Source organism: Mya arenaria, chromosome 4 (assembly GCF_026914265.1).
Source record: "Mya arenaria isolate MELC-2E11 chromosome 4, ASM2691426v1".
In the NCBI taxonomy this organism is placed as follows: domain Eukaryota; kingdom Metazoa; phylum Mollusca; class Bivalvia; order Myida; family Myidae; genus Mya; species Mya arenaria.
In genome coordinates, this window is record NC_069125.1 from 16025694 (window position 1) to 16043215 (window position 17522).

At 32.5% G+C, this 17522-nt stretch overlaps 2 protein-coding genes across 2 annotated transcripts; both read left to right on the plus strand.

Annotated features, from left to right (window-relative positions):
- Positions 1–1033: 1033 nt before the first annotated feature.
- LOC128230169 (uncharacterized) lies at positions 1034–3766 on the plus strand. The gene is made up of 3 exons (XM_052942223.1): positions 1034–1386; positions 2419–2586; positions 3349–3766. Exons 1-3 carry the CDS (start codon positions 1110–1112, stop codon positions 3543–3545), a joined length of 642 nt encoding a protein of 213 aa, XP_052798183.1. The 5' UTR covers positions 1034–1109; the 3' UTR covers positions 3546–3766.
- An 8069-nt stretch (positions 3767–11835) lies between these two features.
- On the plus strand, positions 11836–14314 carry LOC128232646 (uncharacterized). The gene is made up of 3 exons (XM_052946326.1): positions 11836–12268; positions 12793–12960; positions 13655–14314. The coding sequence occupies exons 1-3, from the start codon at positions 11989–11991 to the stop codon at positions 13891–13893; spliced, it is 687 nt and encodes a 228-aa protein (XP_052802286.1). The 5' UTR covers positions 11836–11988; the 3' UTR covers positions 13894–14314.
- Positions 14315–17522: the final 3208 nt, after the last annotated feature.

Consider the following 17522-nt stretch of genomic DNA (forward strand, 5'->3'; position numbering starts at 1 on the left):
GACGTTACGCCAGACCCTCAGCAGTTCAACTCAACTCAACTTTTAACATAAAGACAATGTTTCCCTGTATCATGTTTTTATTCATGATTACCACATACATAATTTGAGTAAGACTTTAACAGACGCGATCTGGCTCACTCCAGCTCGCCCCAAAAACTCACTACCTAGCCCATGTCAAAAACAAGACTCCTAACACAGAGAAATGTGCGAAATGTACACCAAGATTGTGTGGGGGGGGGGAGGGGGGAGGGGGGGGGCGGTCGTGACGACATCTAAACTATCCAAACCTATACTCACTTTTCCTAAACAAGACAACTTATTCATAACTGTGCATTTGTAAACAATCAGCTGTCAACCACATATGCCTGAGCGGAACATAACACATAAATCAAATATGACCTACAATAATTAATAAGAGTTTAGTATGAAAACATGTATGACAAATGTACATTTAATAAAAGCTAATTATTTCATAAAAAAATAACAGTAAAGTTCTCATTACGTTATATGCAGGTTTATGTAAATTGTACAAGTTTATGATGGCATGTACGATATCGCGTGGAAAAGTGGTGTGTCGGATATTAGCGAACTTACAAGTTCAAGTTTAAATAAAGAAATTTTAAATTCAAATTATTGTATTTCAGACTCAACCGCATGCTTTCTCATGTACATAGGAACACATATTACAATATAAATAGAATTACATATTATCCAGATTTTTTAATATTAAATGAAAATATTGAATATTGAAAAAAATAATTAATTAGTTGTATAAAAGGTATCCTTCTGTATATCAACGAGTAAGTTATGCTTGCTATTATTTATCCTAGCATGCAGTGTTTGCTGATTTGATACAATCGTTCTTCGTAAAGAATGACTAGTTTGGTGACGCAATTTATATATCAATAGTTATTCATGTACTTGTGGTGTGAACAGTTTAGGAGAAAATTTACCGCTCCTTTGAACTGACGAATGCAAAAACTTGCTAAACCTAAGCATACATATAGTAAACTAAATATTGTTAAGTGGTGTTTACAAATTATTGTTAAATTTTCAACAGTGTTCTTTAAAATAGTTTGACGAGCGTTACAAATAAATTATAAGTTAATATGACAGGAAATTACAAAAGATATTATGATTTTATAAGAAATGCAACAACAACGAATGAATATAAAACAGTTAACAAATACGCTGCCTTTCTTCCGATACCTGCAGTTTTAAGTTTAATTTTAATTCTGATCGGGTTTGTTACCCCCGGATGGGCGGGTTTGGAAATAGGGGGAACATTTTATGGCTTCGGATTGTGGTATGATTATCTTTGTAAAGAAGGATCAGATTGTGAAACGAAAGTGTTTGCTCACAATGTGAAGTCAAAGGATTTAGCAGGTAGTATATTATTTTGGGGAAATGACTGATTTTTAAATGAATATCCATATTTGCATGTAAAAATCATCATATATATAAAAAAATGCATACATGTTTACCTCTATCCAGTAAGAACATTCGTTTCTTTTAAATTATTTTATTATCATTTTTATCATTTTTTTTTTTGTGGAAGAAACACCTGTTTTATCTATCAGTTGTATTAAATGTCTCTTTCTGCTTATTTACATTAAAGATGGCGTCAAGTATGGTTTATGTATATGTATATAAAATATAATCACCTATATATCATTCATTGTATAGCTAAAAAATTTGATTATTGTAAGTTTTGGTATGTTATATGTTGTCTGTAGTGCACGAAAGTGCATATATATTATGAATATTTACACATGTTTTGTACTTGTCGCCATTTTTGTATGATATTCGGCCACATGGGTCTACGATCTTCTAGTAAATAAATGATCTGTTCTATTAACAATTTACAAGTTACGCTGGATATGTTGCATTATTATTATTAGCATTAGTAGTAGTAGCATTAGTAGTAGTAGTAGTAGCAGTAGCAGTAGCAGCAGCAGCAGCAGCAGCAGCAGCAGCAGCAGTAGTAATAAGTAGTAGTAGTAGTAGTAGTAGTAGTAGTAGTAGTAGTAGTAGTATTATTATTATTATTATTATTATTAGTAGAAGTAGTAGTAGCATTAGTAGTAGCATTAGTAGTAGTAGTAGTAGTAGTAGTAGTAGTAGTAGTAGTAGAAGTAGTAGTAGTAGTAGTACTGATAGTAGTAGTAGTAGTAGTAGTAGCAGCAGCAGTAGTAGTAGTAGTAGTAGTAGTAGTAGTAGTAGTAGTAGTAGTAGTAGTAGTAGTAGTAGTAGTAGTAGTAGTAGTAGTAGTAGTAGTAGTAGTGATAGTAGTAGTAGTAGTAGTAGTAGTAGTAGTAGTAGTAGTAGTAGTAGAAGTAGTAGTAGTAGTAGTAGTAGTAGTAGTAGTAGTAGTAGTAGTAGTATTGCAATTATAAATTTTCATTTTCTACCTTTCAGATGCAGCTGAAAATAGCATGGTGAAATATCGAGTGATGGCAAGTTTAGCTTTGGTCTTCCAAATATTTGCAACTATCTTGGCATTGTTGGCTATAATACCAAAGACGAACTTGAAACAATACCTGTTTACATTTATTTGCACCTGCGGCTTATGTTTGTTCTTATCAGGTATTTTTTTTATATTTTAAATATATAATTTATTGCATCAGACAGACATATTACCAACAAAAATAATAATTCCATATTAGTCGATGTATGAAATTCAAAACATGTCAAAAAATGCTTGCAATATTATGCTCACTGTCAAATGCTGGCTAAATGTACGGTTAATTTTTTTATAATAATTGTATGTTGTTTATTCAATGTGTTATGCAAAAAAATTATAATTGTAGGTTGTAAATGTAGATTGTTTATGAAATGTGTCATGCAAAGAACTTCGGAAATACTCATCAACACAATTAACTCATATATAAAAGTTGTTATGTTTTTTTGTATGTTGCTTGGGGAACTTTCATGTATATTGCAACTGTGATTTTTTATTAACTGCTCTTTTTTTACCACATAAGTTTCTGTGTTCCGTTATAACAATGCACAGTGCGATTTCTAAAGACGATAATTTCGGTATAACTGAATAACAACACACACTGCTAGTCCTAAAGACGACAATTTCGGTATAACTAAATAACAGCACACACTGCTAGTCCTAAAGACGATGGTTTCGATGTTACTTAATAACAACACACACTGCTAGTCCTAAAGACGATGGTTTCGGTGTTACTTAGTAACAACACGAATTGTTAACGATGCCGGGATAAAATGTCAAAAGATTCATCACATTGAACTGCATTTGTGATTATCTAAAACTGTTTATATAACAAATTTCCTCTCTTGTATATTGAATTATTATATGTTTTTGTTTTTAATTTTCAGCCATTTTCAGTCTGGTCACATCAGGGACACTCCAAATTATCAAATCTATTACCGTGTTCAAGAAATACGAACACATCGTAGGAGAGAGTCCCTATACGTTTCCCTATTCATTGTTCCTGTTTGGCGCCGGAGGAATCATGTCAGCGTTCACAATGTTTTTTATCATGGGAATATTTTGCTACAGCGCAAGTCATTAAAAGGACAAATCGGACACAACATCCCAGTGTCTTAATTAACTGTATGTGTGTTTTACAGAGAAAACAGTTATAGGCAGCTTTGTTAAACATGTGGATTAATCAACTTCTCTAATTGTGACTTACCAATGACCGTGCAAAACAATCCTCTGAATTGGAATATAAATGTTACATTTATTCAAAGGGTCCTTTGACCTTGTAGTACTGTCATTTTTACAGTTTTATTAAACATTTATAGGAATATTGTTTATGTTTTTTTGTTTGTTTTTTAATTTGCAATTGAAATTAATAAAAAAATGCATGAATGTGTATGTGTTGCCATTTTGTAGAATATTCGGCCACACGGGTCTGTGACCTTCAGGTTGATAAATGTTCCTTTTTGATCTGTTCTGTTCTGCTCTGTTCTTGTTTTACTCGTCTGACCGGTCTTACAACTCTGTTATGATCCCTGAAAAAGTACCATAACATTTATAATACCCTGGTATAGATCTTCATGCCGTGTAATATGTTTTCTTAGTGAGCATTCCAAACGCTTCCTTCACTTTGTTCAATGTTAAACGAAAAAACAATATTGACATCAATCAAAATGAGTCTATAAACAATCTATTTCACCGTTTAATTAGCAACCGCAAATAATATGTGATTACATGTCTCAAAAAGATTTCATCAAAGTTGTAAGTGCACACGTTATGGCCAGTTATCGCAAATACTATAATTACAACGGTTGGGTATTCTACCTTGGACGTGATGACGAAGTGGAATGGTTTTGCAAAGTGGTCTAAAGTTATATTGTGTTAAGTGGGTCAAATAACTTGTCTCCCCCATCAATTATTCATGACCTCTCTTTTTACACCGTTATAAGGACCAGAAAACACTTCTGAATCTTCAGTTTTCAATCATAGTGACATGCCATTATTTCTAATGATACGATCGAATCGCATGTTTTGCAAAACATATATCTCTAAAATGAACCTTCAATCACTCTCCAAAACTTGATATAGATTTGAAGCATTTCAAGATGTTTAATTCGTGAATACATATTTCAATATCATTTAAATTTTAAACTATATGATGACAGTTAAACTGATATGTAAAGTCCTGAAATGTGCTTGAATAAATACAGATATATAACTATACAATGCGGAAATCCCCAATAAGTATGACATTGATTTTTCTTCTAAATTTAACGAGAGGCACAATACTTATATATAAAAACTACAGAAATAAGTTCAGTAGCCAAAAGTTTTACCATAAACCCCGTTTAATGGCACACGGTAGACGGTAAATAAATAGAACACAAAAACAAATAATCACAAACAAGAAACATGGAACAATAGCTCAAAACTCAACAAACAAAACGGTATCCAACGTGGTAAATTGATATTGGCGTTAGATATGTATGGCAGAGCTTATAGTAATTAGTTATGGAAAGTGTTCCGCCTTGTAATCAGCAACATTGTTTACATCATTAAGCCCAGTTTTGTCCTGTTCGGTATTCTTCAAATAGTTCTGTATTTTGTTTGACCATCTAGGCGTTTCGCCAAACTTCGACATTAAAATCCTAGACAAACATCGCATTTACAAAATAAATGAAAAGAATGTGACAGTTTCGACTTAATATGCTTGTCTCATTAAAGCCCTAGCAAAATTGAGTTGTCTCTTATATCAAAAGCGATTTGTAATGATTGGTGTTTCCAATTCAAATTAGTGTCCCTGGATTTTACGAAAAGCTGTGAGCACATCTTTTAAACAACTAACTATTCTCCATAAATATGAACGGTATGTTTCGGGTGATGCATTTTTGTTTTTGCTTTAAAAGCGAGGACTATCAGTACAAATATAAGATAACACCTTGTAAAAAAAGCAGTGGATTCGTACTGACATTACGACACCTCATTTCTATTTATGTGTTTCGGCCAAGTGAGTTATCCATCTTGTTAGCCTACACTGACAAGATCATCCTTGATGAAACCCTGCGTGAAGCTATCATGGTTTTCGTAGGCGATGGATCGAACCTTTGATCCCTTGCGCTACAATCAATTACCTCTCAACTTGACTACGGGTACATGACGAAAAGGTTGCTATAAATGTGCCCTGTCTTGTATAGTGTACATTTGCTATGCATTTATCCTATGAATCTTGTTACCATTATGAAGTAAGAATATATACATGAGCACCCAGTTATACTTATAAATGAAAACCAGTTGTGAAGATGCTGCATGCTAGTATGAATCAGTTTAGATTTTAGTGAAGCAAGCAAACTGTTTTGTTTTTTATGCCTGTTGCATCGTAGCCGACAGTTTGCAAGGTTGGAGGCAAACCTCAAATATTAGCCGCAAACACGTGAAATAAGGGCTGGTGTCCTTTCAAAGACATGAGAAAAACCTTTTGAGTGAGAGTCATCAGACTTGTACACTACTTGGTCACTCAAGAATGTCTATTGTATTTGTTACTGTACCGGTTGTCCTTAAGTCCTCATCCCTTCCCATGCCAATGAGAAATGTTACTCAGCAAGGATGTCCAGTGTGTTGACTAGAGTTCTTTCAGAAATGATACACGTAAGAAACCACAAGTTATGTCTTGTAACAAATAGTAAACAAACTGTAAACATTTTCTCGTTTTTGGCTAACAACATAGATTAATTGTGACAATTTACACTTTCGTAATCATATGTTTGCACCTGTTTTAAATCACTATATAACTTCATTAAGCGATGTTTTGAGTCTGGCCACCATTCTGGCGTATGGACACTGTGCCTTTATACATTGTCTTGTAATCTTCTTGTCGCCGTCACGTTAATATGCGCAAGACCATGCCTTTGACATGTTGTCTCTGGTCAATGAACAATTAATGACATCTCCCTGCTATTTCATTATTGCCATCTTTGTACCGGATCTCACCTTATCATTACTGTTTAAGGCTCATCTCAATAAAAGCTAATTAACATGCTTCTTCGTATTGACCACAGACCTTTTAGATAAAAACTCATTCTGAAACTAGTTGAGGAAGACCTAAACTTAGTAAAAGATTGAGGTGACAATACTTAAACCGTTGTCATTTTAAGATATTCTAGCAATTTTCAACAGGACTTAAATGCGCGTCATTGAAGTGTTTATTTCCATAAATGTAAATTGAACACACGATTTACCAACACATTACACCGTTTTATGATCATAAGTATAATGTGTAGGTTTCCACGACTTATGACGTCATGACTTTTAATTGCGATCGGTCAATATATTAAAAGTTAAATTACACTATTGAAATGACGACTATTTAATACAATGTTTATAGGTATTTCCCGTGCAAGAAATTACCGTAACTTTATACAAAAAGTCAAAAGATATTAACGGTCAGAAACATATTTCGACAAACACAAAGGGTCGATTGCAAAAATACAGGTGGGTGGGAAACCGGAAATAATAATCCTTTTTTGTTTTGGCCTACGGCACTCTTGAAGAGAGAATCACATGGAGTACAAAATAAAGGGCACGTATATTTAGCAAGTTCGGAGGGTCGAAACATGTGCAACACTGTCAAAGCTCACGAGCACCAACAAAAAAAATCACATTTATAGGGATTGTATAATGACGAAATGACATTCTTTTTGGACAAGGATCGAACACACGAAACTGAATATATCACTTATTCATGATGTTTAGTTCCCACCCATAACCGGTACAAGGACTGTCCATAGATCCTCTGGGGATACCTCGTTAAGTACGCGGAAACTAACTATTGATTTCTAAAGATGCATTTTACTCCGATTTTTCATGCAAAATAATAATTCTTCTTTTGTTATTTATCTGTTTCAATGTTCGTGATTTACATATTACTGTATGAAATGAATAATAATTATTCTAAAAACAAGAAATATTTCTTTTGGTATTGTTCGTTTCTGTACTTGTTGTTGTTGTTGTTGTTGTTGTTTTGGGAGTTGGAGGGTGATGAAATGGAGTTGTCTCTTAAAATGGACTGTTCACATTATCTAGAAAACCGGTGCGTGAATGGTGGTGCCTAGAAAAAAAGAGGTTTGATTTTTTTAAACTTATGTTGTTGTTTTCTGTGGCAATTTATTTAAAACAAAAAATTGGCTTTTAATAGTGTGACTCATTGATTTAAATGATTATGTTTGTTGTCTCTTATTGGTTACGATGGAATGTTTAGGGCAACAAAAAACATTACAAAAGCCTTAAAGCTGCACTCTCACAGATATACCATTTTTACACCTTTTTTATTTTTTTGTCTTGGTAGAGCATTTTTTTGCATAAATATCTGCAAACTAATGATACAAGATTTGACAAAAAATCAGATCATATACTTTCGTATTTCCGTTCGAAAATTAATGTTTTATTGCTTAAACTGTTACTAACGGTTTAAGAAAAACGCATAAAACATCATTTTCAAGACAAAAAAAATAAAAAGTTGTCAAAACGTTCAATCTGTGAGAGTGCGCACTAGCTTTAAATTAATTACATTAAATATTTTATAACGTTGATTTTCATTTGAATGTTATACTCGATCTTCTTTTTGAAACATCTGTCATTTGATTTCATCGTTAAGCCACCGAGTGCTGTTGTAATGTATCAATACAGAAAACAATACTAAAAGGATAATGAAAGAATCATGTACTTTTTACATGACAATCATTATTATTAATGCACAAGATGTTGCAATAATTAAAGTTATTCAATGAAATGCGTGTTGCGTAACGTGATACATCTTGCATTTGGTTTAAGGGAAAAGGTAAGTCAGTTCGTTGAAAATTAACCGAATTTAGATAAATTGCGAACTACTGCTTGCTGTAATGAACACAAACAGGAAATACGCCGACTCCATTCCTTATTTCGCGTTAAATCCGGTCTGAGTGGCGATAATGCGCATCATGGTTTTATAGCTGTATGTGTTTGTCAGGTATTGTCTTTTAATACAGAATCATGTTGTTTATAGTACGCCAGAACATTGCGCGGTTAATATAAGCACTTTTGAATTAAAAGTACCGAATTTGAATATGATTACGCCCTTGATATTTAAACGACACATATCACAGGGTTGACGAATTTTCCTATCCCCTATCTCTTATGGCCAAATGTATTTTTGTGGTTTCGAATAAATGTCGGTTGTAAATTATTGGATGTTAGGCAATACCACGTGTAGTTAAACTTGTATTTGAAGACACATGTACATTCAAAAGTTACAATTTAGTTTAAAAACCTTTTTTGTTCATGTATGCACGCCGATTTAAAATTGAATACTGTGCACATATCTGGATGACGTAGTCCACAAATAAGAAAAAAAAAACCTGCATGATCCCGGACACGTAGTGTTTTCAAACCCTAATGATACTTGAAACAGGTACGTGTATGAGGGATATTGTTTGTGTGTGTGTGTGTTTGGGGGTGGGGGTGGGGGAGGGGGGTACTATTTGTGCAAAACTTCATCAAGGTTTTTATAGATTGCAGAAATTTACAACGGCGTATACCCGACCGACAAAGGTGATGTATCAGCCACTAGCGAACCTACAAATACAAATTAAAATAGATCATAGATTTTTTCACAGACGGTTGTAATTTAAATTCAACTGCAACTTTCCCATGTTCGTGTATATATACGTACAAATACACGTACATGTATAACAATATTAAAGATGCACTCTTACTCCAAAATAAGATTTAACACAATTAATACTTTTGTTTAAATATTCCAAAAAGAATTAACAAATGTCGAAAACAATGGTTCTTATGATTGATACCATTTTAAATTTGAAAGAAATGAGCATAAAACAAGGTATTTCTATCGTATGAGACTATAGCAGACATCAGCAAATATTTTATCATTCACCAATCATTTAATATTATTGCGCTTCTTGCTATTAAATACACGGTTACAATCAGTAATTAATAGATTCCATAAATGCATTATTTAGTAAGTTGTTAAAGGTTTGTCAGTCAAAATGATGTTTGTTATACATGTGTATGTATTTATTTTGAATAAGAGTGTCACTTTAATAGGATCATATAAAATCCATATACTAAATGTTTATTTTTGGAAACAGTCTCATTAATCTATCAGTTGTATTAAAGGTCTCTTTTCTGTATATTAACGATTAAGTCACGCTAGATGTTTTTCATGCTGACATGCAGTCGTTGTTGATGTGATAAAAACGACCTTCGTATAAATAACAATAAATAGCTCGGTGACGAAATTACTGTACTGTATTTTGATCTGTATTGCAAAAGAAAATCTTGTAAAACTTCCAACCTACAACCTACCTTTCATTGCCTACCTTTCAGATGAAATTGCAGCTATTTTGAAATATCGGGTGATGACATGTTTGGCCATGATGCTCCAAATACTTGCGGCCATTTCCGCTTTGCTAACCAGATTCCGAACGATGATATTTAAACATGTCTGTTTACATGTATTAGCATCTGCAACTTTTGCTTGTTCTTATCAAGTTAGAAATGGTCGTCCTTTATGAATACATGTTTTTGGTATGTATGATATTCATATATAAGTTCACATCTTGGCCATATTGTTTATTTGTTTGCAATATGCCGATTTGCCAATCAAATTTAAAACTTTATAACTTTATGGAATAATGCATTTTGACAGATATAAATCAGTCTTTCCATATTGTATGGTAAATCACTTACAAATGTTTTAAAAAAAAAGAATTAGTTTTAATTGTGTTCACTATCAAATGTTGGATGGCTGTACGATTCACTTTTGATTTTATCAATTTTAGGATGTAAGTTGGATTGTAAATCATATAAAATACATTTTCTTAATTTCAGCCATTTTCAGCTCGTCGCATCTTTGGGTTGTTTGCACACCAAAGTATGAAATTAAATTATGTAAACAAGAACTTCAAACTCCTTAGTAGTAGTAGTAGTAGTAGTAGTAGTAGTAGTAGTAGTAGTAGTAGTAGTAGTAGTAGTAGTAGTAGTAGTAGTAGTAGTAGAAGTAGTAGTATTAAAAGTAGTAGTAGTAGTAGTAGTAGTAGTAGGAGTAGGAGTAGGAGGAGGAGGAGAAGCAGCAGCAGCAGCAGCAGCACCAGCAGCACCAGCAGCAGCAGCAGCAGCAGCAGCAGTAGTAGTAGTAGTAGTAGGAGTAGTAGTAGTAGCAGCAGCAGCAGCAGTAGTAGTAGTAGTAGTAGTAGTAGTAGTAGTAGTAGTAGTAGTAGTAGTAGTAGTAGTAGTAGTAGTAGTGGTAGTAGTAGTGGTCGTGGTAGTGATAGAAGTAGTAGTAGTAGTGGTAGTAGGAGTAGTAGTAGTAGTAATAGTAGTAGTAGTAGTTGTAGCAGAAGTAGTAGTAGAAGTGCTAGTGGTAGTGGTGGTGGTGTTGGTGGTGGTAGTGTTAGTGGTTGTGGTGGTGGCAGTGGAAGTGGTAGTAATGGTGGTGGTGGTGGTGGTGGTGGTGATGGTAGTGGTAGTGGTAGTATTGGTGGTGGTGGTGGTGGTGGTGGTGGTGGTAGTGATAGTGGTAGTTGTAGTACTACTAGTAGTAGTAGTAGTAGTAGTAGTAGTAGCCGTAGTAGCAGCAGCAGCAGTAGTAGCAGTAGTAGCAGTAGTAGAAGTAGTGGTAATAGTGATAGTAGTGGTAGTGGTGGTAGTGGTGGTAGTGGTAGTAGTGGTAGTAGTGGTAGTAGTGGTTGTGGTAGTGGTAGTGGTAGTGGTAGTAGTGGCAGTGGCAATTGCAGTGGCGGTGGCTGTGGTGGTGGTGGTGGTGGTGGTGGTTGTGTTGGTAGTAGTGATAGTGGTAGAGGGAGTGGTAGTGGTAGTGGTAGCAGTAGCAGTAAGAGTAGCGGAGCCAGCAGCAGGCGATAGTACGATGATGAAAACGCGATAGTACGATGATGAAAACGTGATAGTACGATGGTGAAAATGCTATATCACGATGATGAAAACGCGATTGTACGATGACGAAAACGCGAAATCACGAAACTACGATGGTGAAAACGCGACAGTACAATGGTGAAAACACAATAGTTTATCGCATTATCTTCATCGTACTGTCGTATTTTCGCGTTTTCATCATCGTGCAATCGCGTTTTCATCTTCGTACTGTCGCGTTTTCACCATCGTTGTTTCGTGATTTAGCGTTTTCATCATCGTACTATCGAGTATCGCGTTTCAGATAAACACATTCATAGTCGATGGCCCTAAACGGCATTCCGAAAGATATTTATGTACGATGTGGGTTTTCAAATTCATTTGCATTTGTGGTTTTGAAAGTAGAGGGGACTTTATGTTATCCTTTAAAATGACGAAATGCCCACAGCTTTTAAATATAGAGATAGTTCAAGCAAAACGATACTTGTGTTTATAACGATAAGTAAAGCGGCCTGTACATATTACAAATTATAATATTTACAAAGGATTTTATCATTTTAACAAGTTATAAAAATAGGTTGAAGTGCGTTAAACGTACATTAAAAGTAAATATGCCAGGAAAGAATAATAGATACAACGATTTGATGGAAAATGAGTCTACAACCGAAGAAGGAAACACAACTTTCAAATACGCTGGCTTTTTACCGATACCTGCAGTTTTAAGTTTAATTTTGTTTCTGGTTGGATTTGTGACCCCCGGATGGGCGTGTGTGGAAATATTAGGACAATATGTTGGCTCCGGATTGTGGTATAGTTATGTGTGTGGGGCGAGATCAGATTGTGAAATAAAATGGTTTCCTAGTCAACAAGTGAAGTCAAAGGATTTAGCAGGTAGTCTACAATTGTTTGAATATGACTTTGATTCTTAAACGAATAACCATAAAGACATGTGAAAATCATCCTATTTTAAGAATCCCATACATGTTTACCGATTTAAACTTATTCAGTAAGAGTTTTCAGCAAGTTAAATGTCGTTGAACTGAAGTCAAGTTTAAGTGCTAATTAGTTTAAACATATGTATTTGGGTAAATAAATATGTTTAAACTAATAAGCACTTAAACTTTTTGCGCTTATTAGAAATGCAGATGTTGACAGTGACATTATATATCAGTAACTATGTCAATTACTGAATTATTTACAAATGTTAAGTGTTATTTAAATCTTATTATCATCACGTCAACATTTAACATGTTATCTTTTTATTTTGTTATAATTGTTACAATAATTATTTTCGTTATTATTATTCTTATTATTATTATTCTTATTCTTCTTCTTCTTCTTCTTATTATTATTAATATTATTATTATTATTATTATTATTATTGCAATTATAAATTTTCATTTTCTACCTTTCAGATGCATTAGAGAATTATATGGTGAAATATCGAGTGATGGCAAGTTTAGCTTTGGTCTTCCAAATATTTGCAACTATCTCGGCATTGTTGGCCATTATACCAAAGACGAACTTGAAACAATACCTGTTTACATTTATTTGCATCTGTAACTTCTGTTTGTTTTTATCAGGTAAGAAATTGTCGTCCTCTATGGAATAATGCATTGAAACACATAGACATGTTACCAACACAAAGAATGATTGCATATTTGTATATATTTATTAGTAATAAGTAAACATTTCGCAAAAACTGTTAAATTAAAAGGTTTCAATAATGTGTGTTCAATATTGGCTGACTGTGCGATTAAATTTGGTTTCGGTGTTACTTTATTATAATAAATCTCAAAGTTTTAGTCCTAAAAGCAATGGTTTCAGTGTTACTTTATAAAAGCACATAGTGCTAGTCCTAAAGATAATGGTGTCTTTGTTATATTATAATAACACAAAGTGCTAGTCCTAAAGACAACGGTTTCTGTTTTTCTTTATAATAGCACAAAGTGCTTGTTCTATAGACAATGGTTTCTGTGTTATTTTATAATATCATAAAGTGCTAGTCCTAAAGACAACGGTTTCTGTGTTACTTTATAATTAGCACAAAGTGCTTGTTCTATAGACAATGGTTTCGGTGTTACTTTATAATATCACAAAGGGCTTGTTCTAAAAACCATGGTTTCGGTGTTACTTAATAACAACAGAAATGCCAGGTTAAAATGTCAAAACGTTTGGCACATTGAACTGCATTCATAGAAAACTGCTTCAAGCTACCACCGATTTTCAACACATGTCCTCTGTTGCATATTAAATGGTGTTGTTTTCAATTTTCAGCAATTTTCAGTCTGGTCACATCAGGAATGTATGCACACCAACTCATCAAGTCAATGATCGTGGTCAAGAAATACGAACACATTTTAGGAAAGACCCCTTACACGTTTCCCTATTCATTGTTCGTGTTTGGCATCGGAGGAATCATTTCCGCCTTGACAATGTTTTTCATCATGGGAACAGTTTTCATCAAGCGTTTGACAGTTAATGGACCAATCGGAAGTACCTTCCAAATGTCTTAGTGTACTATGCATATATATTTATACACGAAACAAAGTTCTAAAAATATAGCAATAATATGTCTTAGTGTACTATGCAGATGTCTTTATACATGAAACAAAGTTCTAAAAATATAGCAATAATATGTCTTAGTGTACTATGCATATGTATTAATACATGAAACAAAGTTCTAAAAATATAGCAATAATATGTCTTAGTGTACTATGCATATGTATTAATACACGAAACAAAGTTCTAAAAATATAGCAATAATATGTCTTAGTGTACTATGCAGATGTCTTTATACATGAAACAAAGTTCTGAAAATATAGCAATAATATGTCTTAGTGTACTATGCATATGTATTAATACATGAAACAAAGTTCTGAAAATATAGCAATAATATGTCTTAGTGTACTATGCAGATGTCTTTATACATGAAACAAAGTTCTAAAAATATAGCAATAATATGTCTTAGTGTACTATGCAGATGTCTTTATACATGAAACAAAGTTCTGAAATATAGCAATAATATGTCTTAGTGTACTATGCAGATGTCTTTATACATGAAACAAAGTTCTAAAAATATAGCAATAATATGTCTTAGTGTACTATGCAGATGTCTTTATACATGAAACAAAGTTCTGAAAATATAGCAATAATATGTCTTAGTGTACTATGCAGATGTCTTTATACATGAAACAAAGTTCTGAAAATATAGCAATAATATGTCTTAGTGTACTATGCAGATGTCTTTATACATGAAACAAAGTTCTAAAAATATAGCAATAATATGTCTTAGTGTACTATGCATATGTATTAATACATGAAACAAAGTTCTAAAAATATAGCAATAATATGTCTTAATGTACTATGCATATGTATTAATACATGAAACAAAGTTCTAAAAATATAGCAATAATATGTCTTAGTGTACTATGCATATGTATTAATACATGAAACAAAGTTCTAAAAATATAGCAATAATATGTCTTAGTGTACTATGCATATGTATTAATACATGAAACAAAGTTCTGAAAATATAGCAATAATATGTCTTAGTGTACTATGCATATGTATTTATACATGAAACAAAGTTCTAAAAATATAGCAATAATATGTCTTAGTGTACTATGCATATGTATTAATACATGAAACAAAGTTCTGAAAATATAGCAATAATATGTCTTAGTGTACTATGCATATGTATTAATACATGAAACAAAGTTCTAAAAATATAGCAATAATATGTCTTAGTGTACTATGCATATGTATTAATACATGAAACAAAGTTCTAAAAATATAGCAATAATATGTCTTAGTGTACTATGCATATGTATTAATACATGAAACAAAGTTCTGAAAATATAGCAATAATATGTCTTAGTGTACTATGCATATGTATTAATACATGAAACAAAGTTCTGAAAATATAGCAATAATATGTCTTAGTGTACTATGCATATGTCTTTATACATGAAACAAAGTTCTAAAAATATAGCAATAATATGTCTTAGTGTACTATGCATATGTATTAATACATGAAACAAAGTTCTGAAAATATAGCAATAATATGGCTTAGTGTACTATGCAGATGTCTTTATACATGAAACAAAGTTCTAAAAATATAGCAATAATATGTCTTAGTGTACTATGCATATGTATTAATACATGAAACAAAGTTCTAAAAATATAGCAATAATATGTCTTAGTGTACTATGCATATGTATTAATACATGAAACAAAGTTCTAAAAATATAGCAATAATATGTCTTAGTGTACTATGCATATGTATTAATACACGAAACAAAGTTCTAAAAATATAGCAATAATATGTCTTAATGTACTATGCATATGTATTAATACATGAAACAAAGTTCTAAAAATATAGCAATAATATGTCTTAGTGTACTATGCATATGTATTAATACATGAAACAAAGTTCTAAAAATATAGCAATAATATGTCTTAATGTACTATGCATATGTATTAATACATGAAACAAAGTTCTAAAAATATAGCAATAATATGTCTTAGTGTACTATGCAGATGTCTTTATACATGAAACAAAGTTCTAAAAATATAGCAATAATATGTCTTAGTGTACTATGCATATGTATTAATACATGAAACAAAGTTCTAAAAATATAGCAATAATATGTCTTAGTGTACTATGCATATGTATTAATACACGAAACAAAGTTCTAAAAATATAGCAATAATATGTCTTAATGTACTATGCATATGTATTAATACATGAAACAAAGTTCTAAAAATATAGCAATAATATGTCTTAGTGTACTATGCATATGTATTAATACACGAAACAAAGTTCTAAAAATATAGCAATAATATGTCTTAGTGTACTATGCATATGTATTAATACACGAAACAAAGTTCTAAAAATATAGCAATAATATGTCTTAGTGTACTATGCATATGTATTAATACACGAAACAAAGTTCTAAAAATATAGAAATAATATGTCTTAATGTACTATGCATATGTATTAATACATGAAACAAAGTTCTGAAAATGTAGAAATATCACATTCGTTACTTGTGGCTAAAACAATGCAATTGCATTACACGCTTAATGTTTGGTTTTGAATCTTAATTAAAAATCGAAAGGAGCATGCGATATTGTTGTACTATTTACCGATAATGAAGTTGAATCAATGAATCGTTAAGAAAGAATACCGCTTAAGCCTTTGCAATGAGGTTTTGGTGATGTTGCATATATAATCACTGTCAAACAATTGCATACATAGCTTATCTTGGATAAAAGTATAAGGGTTAGAGTTAGCGTGTTGCCTCCTCCGGAATGTTTGCTCTGGACTTTTAGTGCCAGTTGCTTATGGCATAGAGCATATGAGTCAATTAGAACTAGAAAGAAAAACGCATTTAACTGTCACAGAAGTCGTGTAGTACGCCACTCTCCACTTAACTTACATAACAACAGGGGAATATCGCGTTCACGTATTTGATTTGAATTTCTGCATACATGAAACAGTAGATTTGATTCAAATTTGAAGTTTTAAAAAAGCATGATTTTTTTTAATTATGTATTTATAGCTTATTAAAAAACGCATGAGAAGTTGTTTACTGATCTCAATACAATGACGAGCTGTTATTCCGGACAAAGTCGTAATATATCCCCAGGAATTGTGTCGTTTTAAGGTTCTGAAACAAGAGCTTTAGCCTTGTCCGGTGGACAACCATTAGAATTTTACAATTATATTGAATAAACGGTATGATGAAAGTCCAATTCATCTTCACAAACGCCTTCAAGAGGTGCTATACAAATATGTGCAGATTGGTTGAGTACCTGTTATCAGTTAAAAGAATATCGCGGCTGGGATACTTCGGGCGTTTTTCTTTATACCAAACCAGTTTCAGTTTTACTTTCGATGGTGTCAGCAGTTTCGAAACCGGTTTGGATTGTTTTGCTTGAAGTAACAAATGCATGGTTTTATTCACAGTTTCAACAACATGGCTGAGCTATTGCATGTAGCCATTATTACTAATTATTGATACTACCTTTGTCAGTTAGGTCATTTGCCCATTGTAATGCATTGTTATCAAAAAAATTGACTTTCAACAAACGTGGTTGATCACTTTCCGCCATGTTGTTTTCAAAGTTAACTAGTTTT